A 25,158-nucleotide genomic window follows, 5' to 3' on the forward strand; every position below is an offset into this window, starting at 1 on the left:
ATGGAAATTTTATAATATTTCTGAAAAATAAAATATTCTGAAAATTTGATACCAATTTAAAAGTGCTATCCATTTTAAAACTTGTACACATGTTCATTTGTAAGTTTTTAATTGAAAACCAACAACCTACTAAACAAAAGGATTGTGGCTTGCTTGCTAGTGCTAATGATAATGGCATTATTTTAAACTTTGCCACTTCCTATGCTGGTCTTAATTATATTTATGGGGTGAAATTGGGGAATTATTTTATTTTTCTTTTGATCTCCCTTTTGATTTAATGGCTTTTGAGGGTGGGGGATGGGGTGGTCAGACATTTTTTGTTAGAACCATGTGAATGGCATTGTTTTTTCTGTATTGCAAATTAGTATTTCTACCACTCTCCCCAGGCCTACACGCCCAGACACACACATACCCAACCAAAAAAATCTCCCAAGCTCCTCTCTTAGGTATGTTTCCTTATTATTCAGTTTTTCTGGGAACAACTGATTGCATAAGAATATAGAATCTCCTGAAAAGTGTTAAATAGAATCTTTAAGAAATTAGGGATGATTTGGATTTTAGTGGAATGAAAGTCAATTTTAAAAATCAGGAATGTCAGCATTTGTCATATAAACTATAAGATACTAATGTGGTACTGTCCTTGGTTGACTCAATTTTAGAAATCATCTAAAGACAAAGACAGTTTTGGAAACTAGACTAAAATGTATTATTATGAAGATTTGGTTCTGCTGTTTCAGAGTTGATTTAAGGATTTTGAATACTAGTTGAAAAGATACATAAATGGGAGGCAAACTATTTGTTTAGGTAAAATAAGATATGTGTCTGCATTAAAAACAAAACAAAAGGTTAATTGTGGAATGGTTAATTGTTAAATTTCTAGTACTTCCCATAGGAGTACAGTGAAACTCTTCATTGTATCCCACCTCACTATTCCTTTCTCATTTTACACCCGGGTTCCCAAGTATGCTTTCCTCATAGCAACAATTAGAATAGCTGTCTATGTTCCTGAGGAAGATGAGAGGGTTTTAGAAAAGACTTCAGTAGACCTTTTCTAGTGATACTTCCAGGTAAGCAAAATTTACTAACAAAAATTTAGTATGTCTAAAAGAAAAAAGTTTGTTTCCCAAACAATGACTTTGTCAATCTTACATGGTCCTATTCTTAACATAATACTCCAATTTAAAAAATAACTTGAGGGAAATTAATTAAGCCATTTAGAATAAAGTTATTACCTAAGTTTGTTTTTAGTTAGGATTTAGCTGGCTTTATTGGGAATTCCTTCATCCAAGCTTTGTATACCTAGGACTTCTATGCTGTTTTTGTCTTAATCAGGATCAAAGCTATTTGGTACAAAAGATTAATTACTATTAAGTAATCTCTGTCTTCTTAACAGCATAATGTTAAAATAGTAATTCAAGAATCTTGGCAGTATTTAACTGAGAATTTTTAAATTGTGTTGCTTTTTTATTTGGATGTTGAATAATGAGAAAGAAAGTTGAGTGTTTATGTAAGAAATCAAGGACACAGTGGCTATAGATTTGGAAATTTTCAGAAGTACTAATAGACTATGCTATATGCATATCACCTTTACAATGCTTAATATACGAAGTCATGAAAGAGCAATGTTTTAATTAATACAGTCTTCTGGTCAGCATTTATGTTTGTTTGTATTTGATAATATGATGACCTTCTGATATTCATAGCTGTTAAATAGTGTCTTTTAGTATAAGTACATGATTAAAATACTTTTGTTTAGCCTTCTAAACCAAAACATATTAGTGACCAGTTCCCCACTATCAACTCTTCTCCCCCAATTTTTTGTTAGATAGAGGACTGTAACATAGCTAGTTTGAAGCAAATGAGAAATGAAATTGCACTAAATGAAATATAATGTATTGAAAACCAGTGAGGGAGGTAGGGCTTGTGTGTGAGTGTGTGTGTGTGGGGGGGGGAGGAGATACCATTCTGGGCTCAGTTCTTTCTGGGTTAACAATATTGTGGTAGATCGTTATGCTTGAGTATTGAAAAACATTCCTTTAATATATGGTCTTGTGTAAAAACAGAAAAAATTGTAGCATCATAAGAAAATGGGAAGACAACAGTTTAAGACTGAGTAGGAGAAATTAATGGAGTATGAGGAAAACAAATCTTCAGCCAAGGACATGACTTGCTTAGGTGGGTGTGGTGGTACACAATTATAATCCTAATACCCAGAAAGCACAAACAGAAAGAAGGATAAAATTCAAAGAAAGGCATTCAGTTCCATATCATAGGAGATGTTTATATTTGCAAAGCCTCCCTCCATCCATCTTGAGGCAGGTTCTTGAGCTTGAATTCTGGTCTTCCTGCCTTATTTGTCAAGCTTGGAATTACAGGCATGTTACACACGGCTTGTAAAATACCTTTAAATGTACATGAATAAGCAGGAAATCTCATAAGGAAAGGAAGGCACTGTGTCTGTTGATATGAATGTAAAGAGTGTTAACTTGAGTAACTCAGATTACTCAAATAGCAAAATTCAGTGTCTGGTTTTTTACAAATAATTTTAGCTCATTAGGTAACTGAAAACTGTAGTGAGAGACAGAAAAAGAGATTGAATCAGTGAATTGAGGTGCTTAAGCTCTGTAGCCAGGTTGCCATCAAATTTTCAATCTTCCTACCTGAGTCCTTTTATTATTTGTAGCATTATTTCTAATTTTTCTCTGAAAAAAATCAAGCCAGTTTTCACCCTACCAGTAACTTTGATTTTAATGTTTTAAAACTAATTCTTGTATTGGTAGGTAGAAATAAGGGCATACATGACAAGACAACAATGAAAAGTCACTTATTGTAAGATGAGTTATTTCGGAGGCTAGAAGGAAATAATACTATGAAAATTTAAAATACATTTGCTGTTACAGTTCTTGAATGGAGTTAATTAACAGTTGACAAAAGATCTGAGATAGTATTTGAATCTAAAACTTTGCATACTTACAAAGATGTATGTATAAGAAATGGGAAATAATCTAGAGACAAATAATAAAGTAGTATAAAATGAATGTAAATAAATGAAGTGTACAAATTAGTTTGCCTGTCTTTCATTCCATTACTTACAGGTCATTATTGCAGTAAGAGCAACCCTTTTTCTATGGGACTGTTTGACACAGGGTCTTCACTTTGTAGACTAGGTTTGGCCCAGAGTCGGCCACCGAGGCCAGAAGAGAATGTTGGGTTTCCTGCTTTGTCAGTTCTTCATTCACATTATTTGTTTGAGATGTGCTATCTCACTAAACCTGGAGCAAAGCTGGCAGTCAACAAGAACCAATGGCTCTGCTATCTCTGCTCCGTACAAAGCTGGGATTACAGGCACGAATGGGGCTACACTAGCTTTTATGTAGGTGTTACGGTTTGAACTTCGTCTTTATGGTTGCACAATGAACATTCTGACCCTCTGAACCGTTTCTCCAATCCTTAAGAAAACTTCCTTAAACAATTGTATTTATTGTTGTGTGATTGCATGTTCACAAATGGCAGTAGCATTTTGTAGAGATCAGAGGACAACTTGTGGAAGTCACTTCACTCTTTCCAACATGTGGATCCTTGGGGATTGAACTCAGTTTGTCAGGTGGTGACAAGTGTCCTTACCTACTGAGCCATCTCACTGGCCTCAAGAAAATTTTCTTAACTGGGCAAATTTGCATAGAATAGCTTTAATAGGATATACATGTCTTTAGAGGTTTCTCTTTTTTCTTTTTTTCTCTTATATGTTAATGCTAAGTTCTAGGAAAAGCATACTTGTATAAGTTGTTACTGTGTTGAAAGTAGCATATGCCTTTTCTATATATTTTGAGTAAGTTATTTAAATATCAAAAATTTATTTATTATTTTTTGGTTTACGAGACAGGATCTCTCTCTCTCTCTCCTCTCTCTCTCTCTCTCTCTCTCTCTCTCTCTCTCTCTCTCTCTCTCTCTCTCTCTCTCTCTCTCTCTCTCTCTCTCTCTCTCTCTCTCTCTCTCTCTCTCTCTCTCTCTCTCTCTCTCTCTCTCTCTCTCTCTCTCTCTCTCTCTCTCTCTCTCTCTCTCTCTCTCTCTCTCTCTCTCTCTCTCTCTCTCTCTCTCTCTCTCTCTCTCTCTCTCTCTCTCTCTCTCTCTCTCCCCCGCCTGCCTCTGCCTCCCGAGTGCTGGGATTATAAAGGCGCGTGTCACCACCGCCCAGCTTAAATATCAAAAATTTATAATGATTATGAGAGAAGACTGCTTCTTATAAGTGAAAAACCAACTTCTATAAAGTTGTACAATAAGCTACTTGGAAGTTAGAATTTGACAATCATGCACAAAATCTATTTTCCTGCATCATGATACTTTAAATGCTTAAAGCACGACACGGTATTTGCTTCTCTTCACTCTTAATTCCCTGTCATCTTTCTTTTGGTATTTGATCATCTCTTACTTTGTCTTCTTATTCTTCTGAGAGTAATTGCTTAGGCTTCACCTTTCTTCTTTGTAGGGCATCCCATCATTCTTTGCACTGAGGACCTCACTGAAGAAACAAGCCAGAATATTTCTTGCTTCAAGGAGTCCAATATTAGGAAAGGTGAAATTTGTAGTCAGAATCTACTTGAGGCTCAAAGAAACTATTTATTCTCTGTCTTCTCTGCCTCCTACTGTTCTTATCCCACAAGTCTTTTTCCAGTTAGGGTCTCAGTATGTGATGCTGGCCGATGAGAACCTTCTTAAATCCTGGGTTTTCAGACATGCACCACCATAAACACCTTGTTTCTATTTTTTTTTTTTTGGAGGCAGGATTTCTCTGTATTGCTTTGGCTTTGGAGCCTGTCCTCGAACTCCTGTAGACCAGGCTGGCCTCAAACTACCATAGAGATCTGCCTGCCTGGATTAAAGGCTTCATGTACTACCAATGCCTGGCCTCTTGTTTCTACTTTTAAAATTCAGAGTTTAATGTATAAAAAAATTGTATATCTTCATATGTCTTCAACTTGTGTCAAACCCATTTTTCTGCTGTTAAAACACATAGATTGTGACGTATATAATTTTCCCTGGAAAAAACTCTTCTGTTTCTACCATATTTTGATATTTTAATTTCATTCCATTGCTTCTGAGAGTCTGAAGGGCAGATTAGATCATTCTCAGCTGTGCACATTCTAAAAAAACTTTTCCCTTTACATCTTCATCTCAAAATGTGTATTGATCATTCCTTTGCTGACATCTCTACTTCTACACGTGTTATTTGGTTTCCTAGCCCATTACAATAATTTAGTATAGAAGAATCTATGAGGGAAGGAAGATGAATTTAGTTGCTTAGCCATATTGAACCAGAAGTCATTAGTCATATTTATTGTGGTGTACGGATTGAAATGTTTCTGTTTCAGAGCCTGATGTTTGCGATAATACCTTTAAAGTTATTAACTTTTGTGTTTTGTATACATCAGTTATACCTCAGATTCCTTGGTGTTATGTAAAGGCTAAAGATATGCCTTATATTCATTTTGACTTCCCCCTTCCTTTTTTGAAGACACTGAATCCTAACCACTGTATAACCAGGGTTTCTCTTCCCCCTGTTGTGAGATGAACCATTTTGGTTCTTCTAGGCACAGGCAATCCCCATCTCCTATTTTTAAGTGCTAGAACTATAGTGCCATCATGACTGGCTCCAAGACCTTTTTGTGAGGAGGAATCAAACCGGGTCTCAGTTTTAGAACAAGCAGGCCTCAAATTCACTTTCTTCCTGCCTTAGCTGCCATATACAGCTAAGAGCTTAGGTTTTTTATTAATTTTTACTATATTTGTACTAAAAATGATTAGAACAGTAGAGTTCTAGTGTTCATTGTTCTCTATTTGAGATCTACATTCCTGCTTTTGGTTTCCTTGACTTCACTGTATAATAATATCTTCAGTAAAACTATACATTGATGACATACTTTACTTTGGCACCAAAATTATTACGTATTTTCTCTAGTAACTCAACACATACTTAGATTTTGGTGTGATAACCCTCTTTTCATTTTGTTCTAAGTCCTCATTCTTGTCAGCATGGCAGTAGATGATAAATCAGTTTTGTCTTTTGGAGAGTTTGATGTCTTAGGTGAACTGAATCTTTCCAGGTTTCCCTAGGATTAGGTATGGTTTTGTTAAGATGTTCTAGTAGGAAGTTGGAAGTTTGGAACCCCAGGGTATCAGCACAAACATTTAGCCAGCTTATCAGTTCATAAAGTATGTCATTAATATCCTGAAATAACTTAAATTTAGAGTTTTTCAGAGATTTTGATCTGAGTTAAGTATTATAAAATTTCTAATTATGTAACTGCTTTCAGAATTTTGTAAGGGATGAAGGATATACTTCATTGTGACAATGATGAGTATGTGTAATACCTGTTTGATTATGTTTCATATCTGTAGCGAGTACAGTAGTCTTGAAAAGGTCTTCATTTAGCAGTTATTCCCAGGACTGGCTGTATAAAACTGATTGAGTTGATTGTCCTAACCTCACATGATGCCTTAAGTTATAATTATGTGTACTGTAAATATTTGAATGTATTTGTATTATGACAGCAATTTTTATTTTTTTACTAATAGTTGATCTTATAGATACTTAGAAGTATTGGGATTGTGGGTCCTTGCTCATTGATTACAAATTGGTTAATATAATGAAAGGATTGAAAAAGAATTGGAATTTATGGCTTTTTAAAGACTGGCTTAAGGGAAAACTAGAACTGTTAGATTGGAATAAAAAATTTTAAAGGTCTTTTTTTAGTAAGTGAAAAATGTATAGATTTTAATTCTTGTTTTTCAGTTACTTATTTTAGCCTGTCATATGCATTAATAGGCATTGCCCAAACTCTTAAAATTTATGAGTTCATATTTTAGCTTTATTTCATAAGCTGGAATTTGGCTTTAGTTAGATTATTTCACCCCAAACCAGCTGATATTATTTTTTTAAAATGCAGTTAAGGTTTTGGTGGGGTCCTTTATCCTAAAATTTGAAATTGTATGTAATATATGTTTGTGCTTTATTTATATGCAGACTATCCCCCGAATCCTAAATCTAGAGCTCCAAGAATGCTGGTCATTAAGAAAGGTAATACAAAAGACTTACAGCTATCTGGATTCCCAGTAGCAGGAAACCTTCAGTCACAGCCAGTTAAGAATGGAACTGGTCCGAGTGTTTATAAAGGCTTAATCCCCAAACCTGCTGTTCCACCTGCAAAAGTAAGTCCTTGTATTTAAGCCAAATATGTTTAGATGTTTCATTTGTGAGGTGGCACCCCACACTCAGTTACATCACACACACACAATTTTTTTTTGTTTTTGTTTTTGTTCCTCTGTATTTTACTTTAGGAGTAGAGAATTTTTATAATTTGCTGTATTGGATGTACTAGGATTTATTTGCTTGGTACATTGTGTTAAAGTTTACTTGGTGCTCAGTTTTAAGTTTTGAAATGCTCATGAGTTTTATTGTAAGACTAAAAAGAAATTTCTAAATTTCCTAAGTAACAGTGATTTCGATTTTAAAAATTTATTGTATATAAAAATCACATTATTTTGTGTGTGCTTGTGTGTGTGTGTGTAGATGAGGTACAGTGTGCAGGTGGAGGTCTTTTACCTTTAGACTACAGGGATTGCACTTAGGTTTGGAGGCAGATGCCTTTGTTCACTGAGTCATCTTGCCAGTTTTCTTTATCATGTCATTGTTTTCGTGTTCTTGAGACAGGATATCTATGAAACTCTGGTGGTTTAGACTTCCTGTATAGAGCAGCCTGACCTCAAATTTACAGAGATCCACTTGTTTCTGCTTCCAGAGTGCTGGGATTAAAGGCGTAAGCCAACATACCTGGGGTCCCGTTATTATTTTTAAATTATGTTTATGGGTATGTTTGTGCGTGGGTGTATGCAGGTGCCTGAACAGGCTAGAGGTTTACAGATGATTGTGAGCCACCTGACTTTGCTATTTGGGAGCTGAACTTGGATCGTCTGCAAGAGCTGTTGTGAGCCATCTCTTCAGCCCCAGATTTAGTGTTTTTATTGTATATTAAGCCTCGATTTTATTTGTAGAAAGTGATAGAGAGCCATGTGTTGTGGTATACACCTGTAATCCTAACACTGAGGGGCTTGATAAGGAGGGCAGTGTAGATAAATGCTGTCTCTACAAAACAACAACGAGGAAAAAAAAACCAGCAATAAAAAGTTATGAAGGTCAAAGAGCCATGGAGAGATGATGAAAATAGTGTAAAATAACTTTTATAAGCCATATGTAGTCATTGTTTAGTGTGCTCACTTTGCTCACTTATTCTTTGTTTTTGGTAACTACTGGTTCTTGTGTTTTTTTTTTTTTTAGCCTACACAATGGAAAAGCCAAACTAAAGAAAACAAAGTTGGGACTTTTCCTCATGAATCTACATATGGTGTCGGCAACTTTAATACCTTTAAGTCAACAGCCAAGAGTATTAGTCCATCAACAAATTCAGTGAAGGAGGTATGCCACTGAACATTTCTTGAGGAATGTAATACACACCATCCACCCTCACCCTGCAACAGTGTTTCACTGTTTAGCCCTGGCTGTTCTAGAACTTGTAGAGAGCTATACACTCCTCTCCCCCAATTAAAGGTGTGTGCTGCCACCACCTGGTTGAGGAATGTATTGTATTTAAAAGTAAAAGACTGGCATTACTGTGTGGCCCAGGTTAGTCTGGAGTTAGTTCCTATGATGTCCACTTGACAAATCCTCTTAGTAATATGTTAAAGATGAGATTTTTTTTCAGTGAATTTAATGCAAACAACATGTTAAAGCTATGTTTTATTTGAAGTTTATTTGATGCGAGTTTCACTGTAAGATTAAATCTTGGCCATGAATGAGTATTTGTACAGTCTTGTTTTGGGAGTGATGGACATTTCATTAGTAACAATAAACTAGAGAAGAGGAAAAAAAAGTATATGTGAGTAAGTGGTAGCACAAATAATGTAGTTTCTTGAAACTCAAGAGTAGGGAGTTCCTTAACTAATCTAGGGTCAACTATTGTTGGACTAAAAAGTGGTTTAAGTTCCATATTAGAATATGGAAACCATATATAATTTATGTCCCCATTTGCAGAATTTTTGAGTTAAAAATGGGACCATTATTTATAAATGGTTTATTGTTCTTTAGTTAATTCTAATACATACTTAAATATCAGCAGTTAAGCCTTATGATTTCTGTGAACTAAAAGTTGTTATCAGACAGTTCTAACATTCAGATTATGTTTGTGTTCTCCTACTTAAGCATCAAGAGAAAACAAAACCGAAAAGTCAGTATCCTTTCCCCCTTCTTTCCTCACAGAAATCTCTGGGGAAATCCAATGAAATGACAAATTCTATTTACATAAGTGATTATAAAATTTTATTGGAGGTGTTTCAGAACCCTTGTACTCTGTAGCATGGCCAGAAAAATTGCTTTTTATATGTGCTGTGTAAATAAATACTTAAAGTCAGTATTATCCTGATGTTATGTTTTAAGTTCTGTTTGTTATCTGATCTTTATTACCTCTGGAACAAGAATGTTCTTGAGCTAACCTATTTACTGGCAAAGAAAAATGTACATTGTTAGAAGTTTACTGTGAGCTATAGTTGGGAATCAGTTTCACCTTATAAAAGTATATGACAAAATGTTGTGATAATTGTGAGCGTTTTTTTGACATTGATTATCTAGCTACATGATGACTAGTATTTCTGAATTTCCCATTAGTGTAATCGTTCAAATTCTTCCTCGCCTGTTGACAAACTTAATCAGCAGCCTCGTTTAACTAAACTGACACGAATGCGCAGTGATAAGAAGAGTGAATTTTTAAAAGCATTGAAAAGGGACAGAGTAGAAGAAGAACATGAAGATGAAAGCCATGCTGGCTCAGAGAAGGTAATTGAAATTGCACTGATTTTTTATTTGACATTACATATAATTGTGGGTAAATACTAAGAACATTGATAACTCTAATGAAAACTTTGATTCCCTCTCTATTGATGATCTCCATGGTTTCTTCTCCTTTCTCTTGAGACAGGTTGGTGGCCTCCATCCTTAGGAGTGCTTTTATATCCACAGAGTTGTAAATAAGCCCTCCATAAACCTATTTTGGAATTGTGGTTATAAAGTCATCTCCTTATAAAGAGCGCTAGCTAGCTTTTTTTCCCCCAAATAAACTTCTCATTTTGTGTTTTTCATTTTCTGTGCACAAACACATGGATTTTGTTGTCTTGTTCTTTTTTGGGAAGAGAAGGTCTTAAGTAGTTCAGGCGAACATTTGTTTATGATTCTTGACCTTACCGTCACAGCCAGATACTGAAATTACAGATGTGCAAGACCATGCCTGGACACAGTTCTTTTTAATCTTTTTACTGGGCACTGTGGTACATGCCTATAATTGCAGTACTCTGTTGGCTGAGGCAGGAGGATGGATGAAAGGCTGAGTCCAGCAGGGACTATAGCAAGCACCAGCTGCATAATTATTCTTTTTTCTTTTCCTTTGTCTTTATCTTTTTGGCCTTACATATTTTTGTGAGACTGCCTTTGAAATTTAATGATGAATATTATAGATTTATGTATTTTTTCATGAGAATCTAGATAGGTTCTGTTAATTGTCAGTAAATTGTTCTTTAGAACTCTTTATTTTTAAACTCCCTAAAAATCAGGACGACGACTCATTTAATTTGCATAACAGCAATAGTACTCACCAAGAAAGAGATATAAACAGAAACTTTGATGAAAATGAAATTCCACAAGAGAATGGCAATGCTTCGGTGATTTCTCAACAGATCATTCGTTCGTCAACCTTTCCACAAACTGATGTTCTTTCCAGTTCACTTGAGGCAGAACACAGGTTAGTACTTATTTTTGCTTTTTAAATGGCATTATTTGTGTTCAAGATTTTTTTTTTTCAGTTTAAATTTAGATAAGAAACAAGGTTGCTTCACAAGTCAGTTCCAGGTCCCTCTCCCTTTCCCTCCCCTCCTCCTGTTCCCTCCCCCTACCCCCCCCCCCCCCATTATCCCCTCATTCCCCCAGGGAGGGTGTGGCACTCCATGGCGGTGTCCATAGTCTGTCATTTCATATAGGGCAGGGTCTAGACCCTTCCCCAAGAGTTCAGGGTGAGAGTGCACCTCACATTGTTGGATGGGAGTCCAAAGTCCGTGTGTATACTCGGGATGGGTACTGATCTGCTGCCTAAGGCTCAATAGATTGCCTAGGCCTCCTCACTGACCCTCACATTCAGGGGGTCTTGATCAGTCCCATGCTGGATTCCCAGGCTGATGCCTGGGATTCAAAAGTTAACCTTTGTTAGGTCAGCTGTTTCTGGAGGTTAAACCAGCCCAGTCTTAATCCCTTTGGTCATCAGTCCTCCCTCTCTGTTACTGGCTTTCTTGAGTTCAGCTCAGTACTTAACTGAGGGAGTCTGCCTCTTCTTCCATCAGCCACTAAATGAAGTTTCTGTTTCCCAGACTCTTTGGCCATGGGATTGTAGGCTGGCACTCCCCAGATCTATGTCTAAAATCCATATATGAGAGAGTACATGCCATGTTTCTCTTTTTGTGACTGGGTTACCTCAATCAGGATGGTTTCTTCTAGTGTCATCCATTTGCCTGCAAATCTCAGGATTCCATTGTTTTTTTCTGCTGAATAGTACTCCATTGTGTAAATGTACCACATTTTCTCTATCCACTCTTCGGTTGAGGGACATTTAGGTTGCTTCCAAGTTCTGGCTATTACAAATAATGCTGCTATGATTTTATCAAGTGACTGCTAGACTTATATTTTTTTTGATCCTGGGTACTGGATCTAGTTTCTCAAGTGCTATATTCTGAACTCATCATTTTTTGACACTGGACCTTACCATATATAATCTTTGCCAGTCTGACCTTGAACTATGCCTGGCACAGACTCTTGAGTGCTGGCAATAAAGATATGTGCCATCATCCCTGGCCCTAATTGGTTTGCTTTTAACATGTTTATTAAAAATAAGTTTGACTTGCTTTTAAATGGGCAGACAATTATTATTACATTCATAGTTGTGTTTCCATTGTGGTTTAATCTTTTCACCCTGGTTTACATAATCACTGATCTGTTTTCTATATTGATTTGACTGGCCAGTTCATGCTGGCTTTCATTAAGCTTATTGTCATTCCTGTTATGTTAGTAATTTGGTCCTTATTTTTTTATTGCTCAGTAGTATAGTGTATGAATGTATGACTTAACGTTCATTTTTAAGATTTATGTGTTAAGTGTTTGCTTACATTTGTCTGTACCAGCATGTGTATAGAAGAGGGCATTGGATAACCTGGAATTGAATGTAGTTAGAGAGATGGTTGTGAGCTGCCATGTGGATGCTGGGAATTGGAACCTGCTTTTCTAGAAGAGTAGCTAGTGCTCTTTAACTGCTGAACTTCTTTCTTCCCCACTTAAGGGTTAACAAACAACACAATTACAATCATTCAGGTATAAGGTTTTTTTTTTTTTTTGTGAGCCTTAATATTAAGCAAGTATTTCATTCTTAGGGACTCTCTTACATTATACGACTTTTACCACAATTCATTAGATTATACCTAAAGAAACGAAAATAATGACTAGTGCACAGTGAGGTTTATGAACTATATTCATAGGAAGATTGTTTGGAGATTGAAAATGAGAATCTTTGTAAATACTATTAATAGCAAAATGTGAACATCCTAGATAACCCTGGATAGAAATTTATAAAAACTAAGCCCATCTAGTTATTAATGTAGAACAGCCTTTACACGGGTGCAAGTTACACGTTAGTAATACTGTATTGTGTGTCATCACAGTATGTGAAGGGTGAATGAAAAGTGCCCCTTTGGATTAATTAAAACTTATATTTGTATAAATATGTGCGCACACACATAAATGAATAAATGTATATATATATGCATAGCTAGGGTTTTTTTTTTTTTAAATTAAACATACTCTGTCTTTCATTGACTGCATTTCTGTCTCACAGAGGAGCCAAGCCAGTAACTTGTGTAGTTAACGTTTCAATCTAGGAAATCTAATCCTAGAGCAAATAAGTTATAGTCATTCTTAACCTCTTTTTGTGGGGAAGTTGAGGATTGAATTTGTTCTGCTAGGAAAGGTTCCAACACTGAGTCCTACATTGCAAGCCCATAAAATATTGTTTTCTCTAAGTACACAAACTTATATGTCCTTTAGTTTAAAGTACTTTAGATTTCAGGTTTGTTTATGAAAATATGATTTCATGTGGGGAAAAAAGATTTCATAGCCTCAATTTTCACTTAATTTTCTCTGCAATTCATAAGTCCATATAACCTGATCGAAGATGCATTATTAGTAATGAGCAATAGTTTGTAAAGGTAACTCTTGTTTTGATATTAACTAATCATGTGTATCTATCAGCTAGAGAGTTAAGAATACTTGTTCCTGTCTCCATTTTCTTTTAATGTTGTTTAACATAAGGCATCACAGTGTTTGTCAGTTCTTATAAGTAAAAGAAAGAAAAATGGTCATAGCAAAAGTAGTAAGTTTTAATGTCTTAGTTTATATGCTTTGAATTAGATGATACTGAATGATTAGGCTAAGTAGAAATATGCCATTTCTTTTTGTTTTTTGTTTTTTGTTTTCTTTTTTTTGGTTTTACGAGACAGGGCTTCTCTGTATTGTTTTGGAGGCTGTCGGTCCAGCCCGGCCTCAGGGCCTTTCTAAGGGCAGCTATCTATGTTATAGTCAAGACAGCGTACCAGAAAAGGCAGTGAATAGGGATCAAAGAAATAATTAATGCTGACCTAACTCTGTTGATTTTGAGGCAAAAGTTCAGTATGGAACATACTAATTCTGGAGGCAGAATACTAAAATTTTCTTTCTCCTTTGCTGCATAGTAAGCAAATTATTTTTACTTAAATGAATCTAATTCTTCCTCTGTAAAATATGAATAGGATGTTAGATATTTTTCAGGGCTCTTGAATACTTTTTTTTTTTTTTTTGGTCTTTCGAGCCAGGGTTTCTCTGTAGCTTTGGAGAGTGTCCTGGAACTCACGTTGTAGACCAGGCTGGCCTCGAACTCACAGAGATCCGCCTGCCTCTGCCTCCCCCAGTGCTGGGATTAAAGGCGTGTGCCACCAACGCCCGGCTTCTTGAATACTATTATAGTCTTTGAAATGCCTGAAATCAATTAACACCTTGATATGTAATAGATACAAGTTGAAATATATGCAAATATAAGTAACGGAAATATTTAAGGAGTATATTTTTTAAGAATTTATTAAAGATAAACGTCCTTTAAAACATAGACACTTCAAAGTTACTGCTTTATGTGAAGCACGCTAGTCCAACAAATCAAAATGGTTCTCTCTCAGCCTTTCTTGGCTGTTTTCCTAAAAATGAAAGTATTTTCTTAAAAAAATTTGGAAAGAGAAGCTGTTATTTTTTTAATTATATATAGTTCTAGGTTGAATTTGGAAATAGTGTTTTTATATTACTGTAGAACATAATGCCTCCAGATTGTTGAATTGTATACTGAGGATAGTTTTCTACTAAGACATATTGGTCCAAAAAAAAAAAAAAGCCGGGCGTTGGTGGTGCACGCCTTTAATCCCAGCACTCGGGAGGCAGAGACAGGTGGATCACTGTGAGTTGGAGGCCAGCCTGGTCTCCCGAGTGAGTTCCAGGACAGCCTCCAAAACAATACAGAGAAACCCTGTCTCGAAAAACAAAAACAAAAACAAAAAAAACAAAAACAAAAAACAAATAAAACAAACAAAAAAAGACATTGGTAGAAGAATAGATTGTAAATTATAAGATAGGGCAAGCTTATGCAGCCTTTCCTTTCCAAGTAGAAAAACCTAATGGGGAGTCAAGAATAGGTTGGATTGTGGTGGTATTGAAGAGAAAGCAAAAGTGGCATTGCTATTACTTTTAGTACAAGAATTTGCTACTTTCTGTTTTTAACTCTCCCCCCCCCCCTTTTTTTTTTACTCTTATTGCAAGTTTCCAGCCTAGGTAACCTTGACCTTGAAGATTAAGCAGTTCATTTTTATTTACCACCAAATATGGCTTACTCATTTTTACGAAGTCATTTGTATTTTGAGGATTGTGGATCATGTTTTCTTGTACACAGTATAAAGGGAATAATTGCATTACCCAGGTGAAGCTCTAAATGAAATTTACGTTCCTCCTTTCCAGACTATTAAAGGAGATGGGCTGGCAGGAAGACAGTGAAAATGATGAGACATGTGCTCCCCTAACTGAGGATGAAATGAGAGAGTTCCAAGTTATTAGTGAACAGGTAAGGAGACTTGAGCCGTTTGATTCACTTGTAAAACAACCCTTCCTTAAGGCGAACAACCAAATTATAGGCTAAACACTGTGGTGGTAGAGGCAGCCTAGTAATTGTATTTGTTTAGGAATTTACTAGCCTTTATACCACAGTCCCCCTTTGAGACAAGTTGTCAGTGACTTAGTGTCTAGACGAAAAAGCACTTATTTTTTGTTACCCAGACCTTTAATTTTGTTATTGATTTGACATGGGTGACAAGTTTTAATTAACTTTGGCTTTTGATCCTTTCCAAAAAGATCATTTAATATTCAAAACCATCTTGTAGGTTTGTATACTTTCCTTTCCGAAAGAGTACTATGAAATATTTGATAGAGCATCAGAAAGTTATTTTTCTAAATCTATTATAGATTTTAAAAACTAGTTCTTGTAAAAGTAAATTTTGTATTTTCCTAAAATTTGCTTAAGAACATACCACATAAAATGTACTAATTTAACCATTTCTCTCACCCCTCACATTCAGCCCAGTGGCATTCATATTGTTTGACAATCATTACCACTACCCATCTCCACAGTGGGTGGGTAGGGGTGTATACCACTAAACGATAACTTTCTGATTCTTTAGTCCTGGAAACTACTATTCTGCTTTCTGTCTATATAAACATGATGGGTTTCCATGCCTCATGTCAATGTAATCATACACTATTTGTCTTTTTGTGATGGTCTTCTCCTGGCATTAGAACTTCAAGTTTGTGTATATATAGCACTTCCTGTGATGAGGCTGAGTAGTTTTTAATTGTTTGCATGTAATATATTGTTTATCTATTCATCTGTTAAACTTCTGCTATTAAAATAAATGTAGAAGGTTTTTTTTGTTTCAATTTGGGTGTGTGTGTGTGTCTACAGTAGAATATGCTACTGAACAAAAATTGGGTCCAGGTGGTGATAGCTTAGCAGATCACGGCACTTAACACCAAACCTGGCAAACCTGACTTTGGTCCTGAAAATGCACATGATTTGCAGTGCTGGAGAGGTGACTGAACAGTGAGGAGCACTGGCTATTATTCCAGAGGACTTTGGTTCAATTTCTAGCACCACATGGCAGCTTACAGCTGTCTGTTACTCCAGTTCTAGGCAATCTGGCACCCTCACACAGATAAAAAAGCAGCATAATACCACATAAAGCAAATCTTTTACACATGCTGAAAATAAAAGTTTTGATAGTTGAGCAAGTATCCTTTTTGTGTGATGGAGTATCATTCTTTGGGTATATGCTTGAGAGTGGTATAGCTATGAAATAAACAAGTCGTTTTACTTAAATGACCCTAATTCTTTCTCTTTATGAATAGCATGTTAGATACTTTTCAGGGCTCGTGAGTACTAATATATTCTTTGAGACTTTGAAAAAAAAAGTCTGAAATCGATAACACCTTGATATGTAAAGAAGTTGAAAGATGTAACAGAATTATTTAAGAAGTATAATTTAATAAAACAACATTGAATTATAAGATGAGTGTCCTTAAATGAAGCAGAAACTTTAAAGTTACTGCCTCATGATCAGTGTACTTGCACAACAAATCAAAATGGTTACTTCTCTGTTAGTCTTTTCTTAGCTTTCCTACAATGGAAGTATTTTATTTTAAAAAATTTGGAAAGAAGAGTAAACTTGATTTTTTTCATTATATAGGTTGATTGATTCCCCATTTTCTGAGAAATCCCCATATTGATTTCCAAAGTGGCTGTACTGTACAGGTTGCAGTTCTACCAGCAGTGGAGGAGTGTTCCTCTTACCCCTTGCTCAATATCTGGAGCAGCATGTTTTTGATCCTAGCCATTCTGACAGGTATAGGATGGAATCTCAGTCATTCTGATTTGCATTTCTCCCGATGACTAAGGATGTTGAACAATTCTTAAGGATGTTGAACAATTCTTTAAGTATTTCTTGGACATTTGAGATTCCTCTGTTGAGAATTCTTTATTTAGATCTTTGCCCCCAAAAATGATTTATTGATGTCTAGTTTCTTGAGTTCTTTACATGTTTTAGAAATTTGCAATCTGTCAGATGTTTTGTTTTCTCTTATTTTGTCCGATTGACATGTCCTTTGTCTTGCAAAAGCTTTTCAGTTTCATGAAATCCCATTTATTTATTGTTGGTCTTAGTGCCTACACTATTTGCTAGTGTGTTCAAAATTATTCCCCACTTTCTCTTCTACCAGGCTCAGTGTATTTATGTTAAGGTTTTTGATCCACTTGGACTTGAGTTTTGTACAAGGTGATAGATACGGAACTTTTTGCATTCTTTTACATGCAGACATTCAGTTAGACCAGCACCATTTGTTGAAGATGCATTCTTTTTCCTTTGGGACCCTCTTTCTCACACTCGGTTGCTTTGACCAGCCTTAATATGGCAACTTAATATGTCACGTTTGAAAAATAACCATGGAAGTCCTGCACTTTTCTGAGTAGAAACAGAAGAGGGAGGGGGAGGGACTTGGAAGTAGAGGTTGAAGGGAAAAATGATTGGGATGCTTAAAAAAAAAAGAATGATAGTCATTTTAAAGCAACAAAAACCTAGAAAACAAATTTTAGGAGTGGTTAAAGGTGCTTGCCATAAAGCCTGATGACTTGAGTAGGATTCCCAGGACCCACAGGGAAGGAGAGAACTGAGCCCATATATGAATATAGGTGGGGACTGGAGATAATGGTTCAGTGTTTAGAACTTCTTGTAGAAAACCCATGTTGAGTTCCCAAAATTGGGCATTCAGTAATTACTTCTTTTAGCCTCTGGGTACTAGGCATGTACATGGTGTACAAACAGACACGAAGATACTCACATATGCACATACTTTGAAAATAAATCTTTTATAAATAAGTGTAATTTAAAGAAGGTTTTAGCAAGACCCTTATGCTATTTTCCCATGGAGTATATACCACTTTATATTTCCTACCTGCCAACAGTTTACACATAAGAGCTCCAGTTTCTTTACATCATTGTTGATACTTGTTACTTTCTTATTGTGTCTTTTCTCTTATGTAGTATAAGTTGCTAACTCAGTGGTTTTGATTTGCATTCCTCTAATGATTAGTGTCTTAGTTACTTTTTTATTGCATGTTAAGACACCTTGATCAAGGACACTCAAGAAGGGAGAGTTTATTTGGGACTTAAAGTTTCAGTTGGTTAGAGTTCATGATCTGTATAGTGGAAGCATGGTAGCAGGTAGGCATGGCTGCACTGGAATTGTCACTCAGAGTTTAACTCATAAAGTGGGAGGCAGAAAGAGGAGAGGAATGGAGAAAGAACTGGGAATGGTATAGGTTTTAATGAGCCTGAGGGTATTACTCTTACTCGATCTACCACAGTTAGTGAAGTTTGATCATTTTTCCATAGATTAGCCATTTGTATAACTTCTTTGGGTAATGTCTGTTCAAATCCTTTGTGCTCGCTTCTTTCATTCCATGCTTGGAGATCATATCTAGAGCCAACCCATGTTAATGCATGTGTCATATAACTTTGCCATGCTCCCCCCCCCCGCTCCCTTCTATCTTTGTCTGTAAACATAATTCTCTCTTCCCCCCTCCATCTCTCTCTCTCTCACACACACACTTTCTTTTTTTTTTTTTTTTTTTTGGTTTTTACGAAACAGGGTTTCTCTTTTTTGGAGGCTGTCGGTCCAGCCTGGCCTCGAACTCACAGAGATCCGCCTGCCTCTGCCTCCCGAGTGCTGGGATTAAAGGCGTGCGCCACCACCGCCCGGCCACACACACACACACACACACACACTTTTATTCTTCTATAATACATTACATCTCAACCGCAGTTTCTTCTTCCTCCACTCCTTCTAGTCCCTCACCTCAACCCCAGATCAACTTCTCCCCTATTTTCTCTTTGAGAGGGAGGAGAGGGTAAGGGCAAGAGCATGCTTCCCACTGAACATAGCCACTTAGCCTAACAAGCAATAAGACTGGTCGCAAACCCTCATAGCACAGCTGGATGTGGCAATCCAGTTGGAGGAAAAGGGTCCCAAGCACAAGCAAGAGAGTCAGTACAACAACTGTAGAGGTTCCGTGTTTGTCCGTTTAGTTTCTGTGAGCCCCTATGAGCCTTGATTCAGTGTGCTGTGTTCTTGTGGTGTCCTCATCTTCTCTAGCTCCTATAATTCTTCTTCCCCCTCTTCTGGGAGGATCCCCTGGCTCTGTCTAATGTTTGGCTTTGGATATCTGCATCAGAAACCCCGTTGACAATTGGACTAGTACTGATTCATGAATATAGCAGAGTATCATTAGGAATTATTTCATTGCGGGCCCCTCTCCCTCCTTTTTTTGGCCAGTTGTGTTTGGTTCTGTCTTTGGGCTATTGTTCCTCTGGTTCTTGGCCATCTCGGCAGTGTCGGACTTGGGCTCCCTCTTGTGGCATGGTTTGGAACAATCGTTTGGAACAAAGTTAGGGGGTCATCCTTTCTGACTCTCCAAACTTACCACAAAAATACAGTAATCAAAACACTCCTATAAGTTCTACACCCACTGTTGCCCCAGCAATTCTTTCAGGGTGGACAGATTGTAGGTTTTGGATCTTATTGTTTAGATTTTTCTGTCTATTTTTGTGTACGTAAAGGTCCATTTTTATGTGGATATTAAATTACTGTTTGGTTTAATGTGAGGCAGCACACAAGAGGAAGAAACTTAAGGATAACTTGAATTTGATCCTCAGGACCCTTTGATGGAAGGAGACAACCAAACCAATTCTTGCAGGCTGTCTTTGATCTAGCATGCATGCACACTCACTCTAAATGTAATATGAATTTAAAACAACAAATACCCAAGCTAAACATGTATAAACAAAGGGGTTTCTTTCAGGGCTCTCCATTTCTTTGGTCTGTGTCAGTTTAAGAATCATTTTCTTTTTAAGACAGTATCTTTAGCACTGGCTGCCTTTTCCTCTGTAGCCAGGCTCCTCAGATGTGATAGACTAAATCGCAGACGAGTTGGACCATGCCTGCTTAGTTCATGTAGTGCTGGGGATCACTAGGTAGCTGGCTAGATTTACTTTACATCTCTGTATTGTTTTGATTACTGTATTTTTGTGGTAAGTTTGGAGAGTAAGAAAGTATGGCTCTCTAACTTTGTTCCAAATGATTGTTTTTTGGCTCTTTTTTATATTCCTTGTAAATTTTAATATGAATTTTCTTTTGTCCTAAAGCCTTTTCTAGTAATGTATAATTGAACGAACTAATGCTTTCATTGTGAGATTTTATACATGTATGTAGTGAATTTGATCATATACCTTACCCCTATCTAGCCTTTACCTTTTCTTGTCTGCCCTTTTTTACTAGAAGGGGGGAGCAATGTTGTCGGAATTTTGTTTTCTGCAATAGTTTTACTATTATTATTTCTTCCCAATTTTTTTAAGTTCAAACTTTATTAATGCACCATGGTTTTAACATGATTGTGAAGTTGATGGCTATAGATAATAGTAGTTTTGTTGGACATGTGCATAGTTTATGTATAAAATTTCACTTTAAATGGTTGAATTAAATTGTTTTTTTTTACTCAGTTGAATAAACTGATCATAATTGAGAAGTTCTATCTCCATCCAGAGTTTTTCATTTACCTTTGTATTCAGTGGTCTTTATTCCCAGTTATGACCCTGGTGTCCATTTACCAATCTGCTTTCTGTCCATAGCAATTAGCTTTTCTGGAGTGTATGCTATTAAGCAAGTGTTCTACCACTAAGCTATCCCCAGCTTGAATGATTTCTTTTGAGTTTAAAGAAAGGTGTTATTCAAAAAGTGTTGAGCACCATAGCTATAACACTATTTCAAGGAAAACAATATTACTTTAAAACCGTGTGATGTTTGAGGCATATAGGTAAAACCTTATTGATAATAAAAATACCTGTCACAAAGGTATTATTTTTGTACACTGTATATTGGAAAACTAGTGGCATATATAAAGTCTATATATTCTGAACTAATAATAAAGGCATGGATATATTTATATTGAGTGTTATAAAACATTTGATATTTAGGTACCAAAGAAATCATTAAAGATGCTTTTAAAAAGGTTTGCATTGTACCTGATAATATAGTTGGATCTTAATGGTTCTGCCTTTAAATTCTACCTCTCCAGCAAACATGTACCGACTGTTTAGATATGTTTACGATTATTATAACAATCTACCTCTCCAGCAAACATGTACCGACTGTTTAGATATGTTTACAAATCCAGAGTTGAATTCCTTTTTCTTGCTAACAGTTTAGTGAGAGTATATAAGTTCTCATGTAAAGCAGATTGTTATAATAATTCTAAGTGTTGCAAGTGAGGACCAGAGATGAAATGAGTAGGGAGGTAGAGAAATGTAAAATTAAGAATTTTCCTCTTAGAATTTACTCCTTAGTGGTTAATGTGGAGATAATAACTAGACCTAGGAAAATTTGATTAAGGACATGGAATTGAATTGACCTTTGACAGATAAGATGAAAGAATGACATTGTTGAAACAAGTTTTAAATCAGGCAAAAATAAGAGATTTTGTTAGGGATCATAGTAGCAGAAAGAATTGGGTGGAAAACTTAAAGGTCTTGAGTTAAAGTGTGACTTCACAACGTATTGTTAACGTTAGCTCATAATTCCTACTAGGTATCATGTTAAGCGCTTTCTTAAGCCATTGTATGATGTAGGTTTAGTAATGCTGCTGAATAGATGATAAAACTACAGTAGAGCTCAAGTTTTCTGAATTACTCGCCCTACTTACCTTTAATCGTGGTAAAGGGGTATGTTGAAGAAAGTTAACTGAATTCAGAATATGAAGAGCTTTGAATGTCATATCAGGAAGTTGTGTCTTTATTAGGTTCATTAGAGTTTTTTAAAAGGTGTAGTTCTTAAGAGTAGACTTGTGCTCATAAGTTGGGAATATGTTGCAGCAATTAGTATTGCAGCCTACACTGGAGAAAAGCTAAAGTGCTAAGTAGTGTGGAAGGAGAGAAGAGCTGATTTTAAGAAAAGGCTTTAAAATGTTAAGTTAGATGTTACTGAGGGATGGATGCACGGGCTTATAGACAATTAAGAAATAGATTCGGAATGTTCTCAAAGAATAGATTTTGGTTTTCCATTTTGTTTGGTTTTGTAACAAGATCTTGCTGTGTAGTCACACTGGCCTGGAATTCTTTTGTGTAGCTTAGGGATCACCTTGTCGCTTAAGATCTTCCTGCCTCTCAGATGTTGGGATTAACAGGCCAGCTTGATAGAAATTATTTTGTTACAGTAACTACCCATGACTATCCAAATAGCTTTTGGGGCCATAGTATAACTTATCTGGAATTTTCAGGGTAAAATGCAATGAAAATTTATTATAATTGTAGCTATGCTTATCATTTATAGTATTAACTCTTGGGGCAAAATTAACTTGCTTGTTTTTGACATTTTAGTTACAGAAGAATGGGCTGAGGAAAAATGGTATTTTGAAAAATGGCCTGATCTGTGACTTCAAGTTTGGACCCTGGAAAAACAGCACTTTCAAACCCACAATTGAGAATGATGACACTGAGACAAGTAGCAGTGACACATCAGATGACGACGATGTGTGAAGGATTTCCTAACAGCTTTAGAAATTTTAGTGTGATACATCTCTCATGCAGTTTGGGGTGAATTGTAAAAATGAAGAACTATAATTTATGTAGTGAACTACCCCATTAGAAGATGATTTTATTGGGGGACTTCAATATGAAGAAACCAAGAATGTTGTGTTGGGCTGTGTTGAACATTATTTCTTTGTTGTAGAAATGAGGACTTTGGTTGATCCAACATTGACTTTCTTCATCACTGCAGCATTTCTCTGACTAGCAATGTGACGATGTAACAAATGAGATTTTCTCATTTAATAATAAAAAATTGTGTAATGTTTTGCAAAGCTTCTGTCTTAAAATGTTCAGGTCTTGAGGTAAAAGGCAGCTTACAGTTTGCTTGCAGAGTCACCATTTTCAAACAGTGGATATCTTCAACTCTTCTTGTGCACTTCTTACCCCACTTCTCCCTAAAACAAAACAGCAAAAAGGAAAATGTAGCATGTTGGCTAAAACTGGAGCAAAGTGCACTAAAACATTAACTTCTTGAACTCAAGTCTTGTATTTAAGTCACCTATCAAAACAAATTGCTCTTTAGCCCTTCCTAGAGCAGTGGATGAGAGAGGAGACATTCCAGGTGTTCTTCCAAGCTTTAGGAGGTGCTTGTTAGGAGCTGTATCTGGTGTATTGTCAGGTCAGGGCTTTCAGAGCTGATTTGGAAGACTTGTGGGAAAACTTATTTTGATAAATTATTACACATGCAGAAAACCTGATCACACTGACTGAATCTGTCCCCGACATGGAAAATAAACGATTTTCAGAATATTGTTGTTCTCTGTAGTGTTAAAGGTATCGGTCTCCAAGTACAACATGCTGTATAAATTTCTTTATAGTTCATTAAAAATGCAATTCCTTTGAGGTTAGAAAAAGAAAGCTTAAAATTTTATCAAATTCACAAAGCTACTGAATGAATGTTGACTATTTACAAGGAAAATTTATAATCATTTGTTTTGATGGTATATTCGACTATCATGGTTCTGTGTATTTGTAACCAATTTTCAAATGTTGTTTTACCCTCATTTGCTTTTGTTGTTCTATCCCAACCCCATTCATATCCATACATTCTATTTTTAAAAATACGTTCATTTATTTATTTATTTATTTATTTATTTATTTATTTATTTATTTATGTATGTATGTGTATGTATATATGTCTGAGTATGAGGAGGACAGAGGGATGTCAGATCCTTTGGAGCTGAAGTTGTAAGCTACCTGATATATTGGTATGGGTCTAGATAGTGAACTTGAGAACTCTGCAGAGCCATCTCTCCAGCCCCAGTATATTCTTACTGTAAAGAGAGAAGTCGTAGACAACAAGTGTTATGCTAGACTGGTCTTTTTGTTTTTTTCTGTGTCAGTCCCCAGCTTTTACAAGAATCTAGGGTTTATTTTTTTCTTGTTTTGGTTCCCATGGAGACTGAGGTAATAGAGAATTTAAACCAGAAAAACCCTACATTTTTACCTCCATAAAAATTTTGAGACTGTTTAACAAAGTATTAAATATCTCTTTAAAAAAGAGAAGTTAAATGTGTCAGCCACAAGAATACTTAAGGAATAGTATAGCAAAGCCGCCCGTGTAATATTGAGTATCTTTGGATTGTGCTATTATTTGCATAAAAGGATAGTGATTAATTGTTTTGGGGCATCTTTATGCAGGCAGTTCTTTTGCCTTAATCCCATCTAGACAGCATTTAGCTAATGTTTATTATACTTTAATAGAATTACTATTTTATATAAATATGGTGAGTTACATCATATGTAGTTCATCAAGTGACAGCATGAACACATTTGATTATTAAGGGGATGGAAGCACATGTTTATAGTTAGCAATTTTAACTTGCTATCTAAATAATGGGATCCTAATAAAAGTTTGGGTCATATTGAAAGGAGGGTCTACAAAATGCAGATTGGTTAAATTGCAGATCTAGTGTGCAATTATTGAACAGAATTAGCTCATGGTTTTTGGGGGACACACAATTTGAATACTTCAAACTCATTTCATTTTCTGCAAAACAAGTATTTTATTGCCATAACAGCATACAGCCACCATGACCTAGGTAGTGAACCTTAATACATTGCCCCAAATTTTTTGGGACTTATTCTTTGTAAGTTCTTTGACTCCTCACTCCCACATTTCTTGTATATAAGTTGTAATTAATGAGCAAAATCTTTAATGATTTAGAGTAGCTTCTTAAAAATGTATCTTGTTTGAATTTAAGATGATTTAGAATGAATTTAATTTCCATAAGTATATTAAATTTACTTAAAAACTAGTTTTAT

At 35.8% G+C, this 25,158-nt stretch overlaps 1 protein-coding gene across 1 annotated transcript in view; it reads left to right on the forward strand.

Annotated features, from left to right (window-relative positions):
* Gpbp1 (GC-rich promoter binding protein 1) overlaps nt 1-23,641 on the forward strand; it is a 61,223-nt gene extending 37,582 nt beyond the window's left edge. The window contains 7 exon segments of the mRNA XM_040728868.1: nt 387-446; nt 7,022-7,206; nt 8,333-8,470; nt 9,716-9,883; nt 10,654-10,841; nt 15,170-15,272; nt 22,684-23,641. Coding sequence (XP_040584802.1) covers nt 387-446; nt 7,022-7,206; nt 8,333-8,470; nt 9,716-9,883; nt 10,654-10,841; nt 15,170-15,272; nt 22,684-22,842 — 1,001 coding nt within the window. The 3' untranslated portion in view covers nt 22,843-23,641.
* The last annotated feature ends 1,517 nt before the right edge of the window (nt 23,642-25,158 follow it).

Source organism: Mesocricetus auratus, unplaced genomic scaffold, assembly GCF_017639785.1.
Source record: "Mesocricetus auratus isolate SY011 unplaced genomic scaffold, BCM_Maur_2.0 Super-Scaffold_100020, whole genome shotgun sequence".
NCBI lineage: Eukaryota > Metazoa > Chordata > Mammalia > Rodentia > Cricetidae > Mesocricetus > Mesocricetus auratus.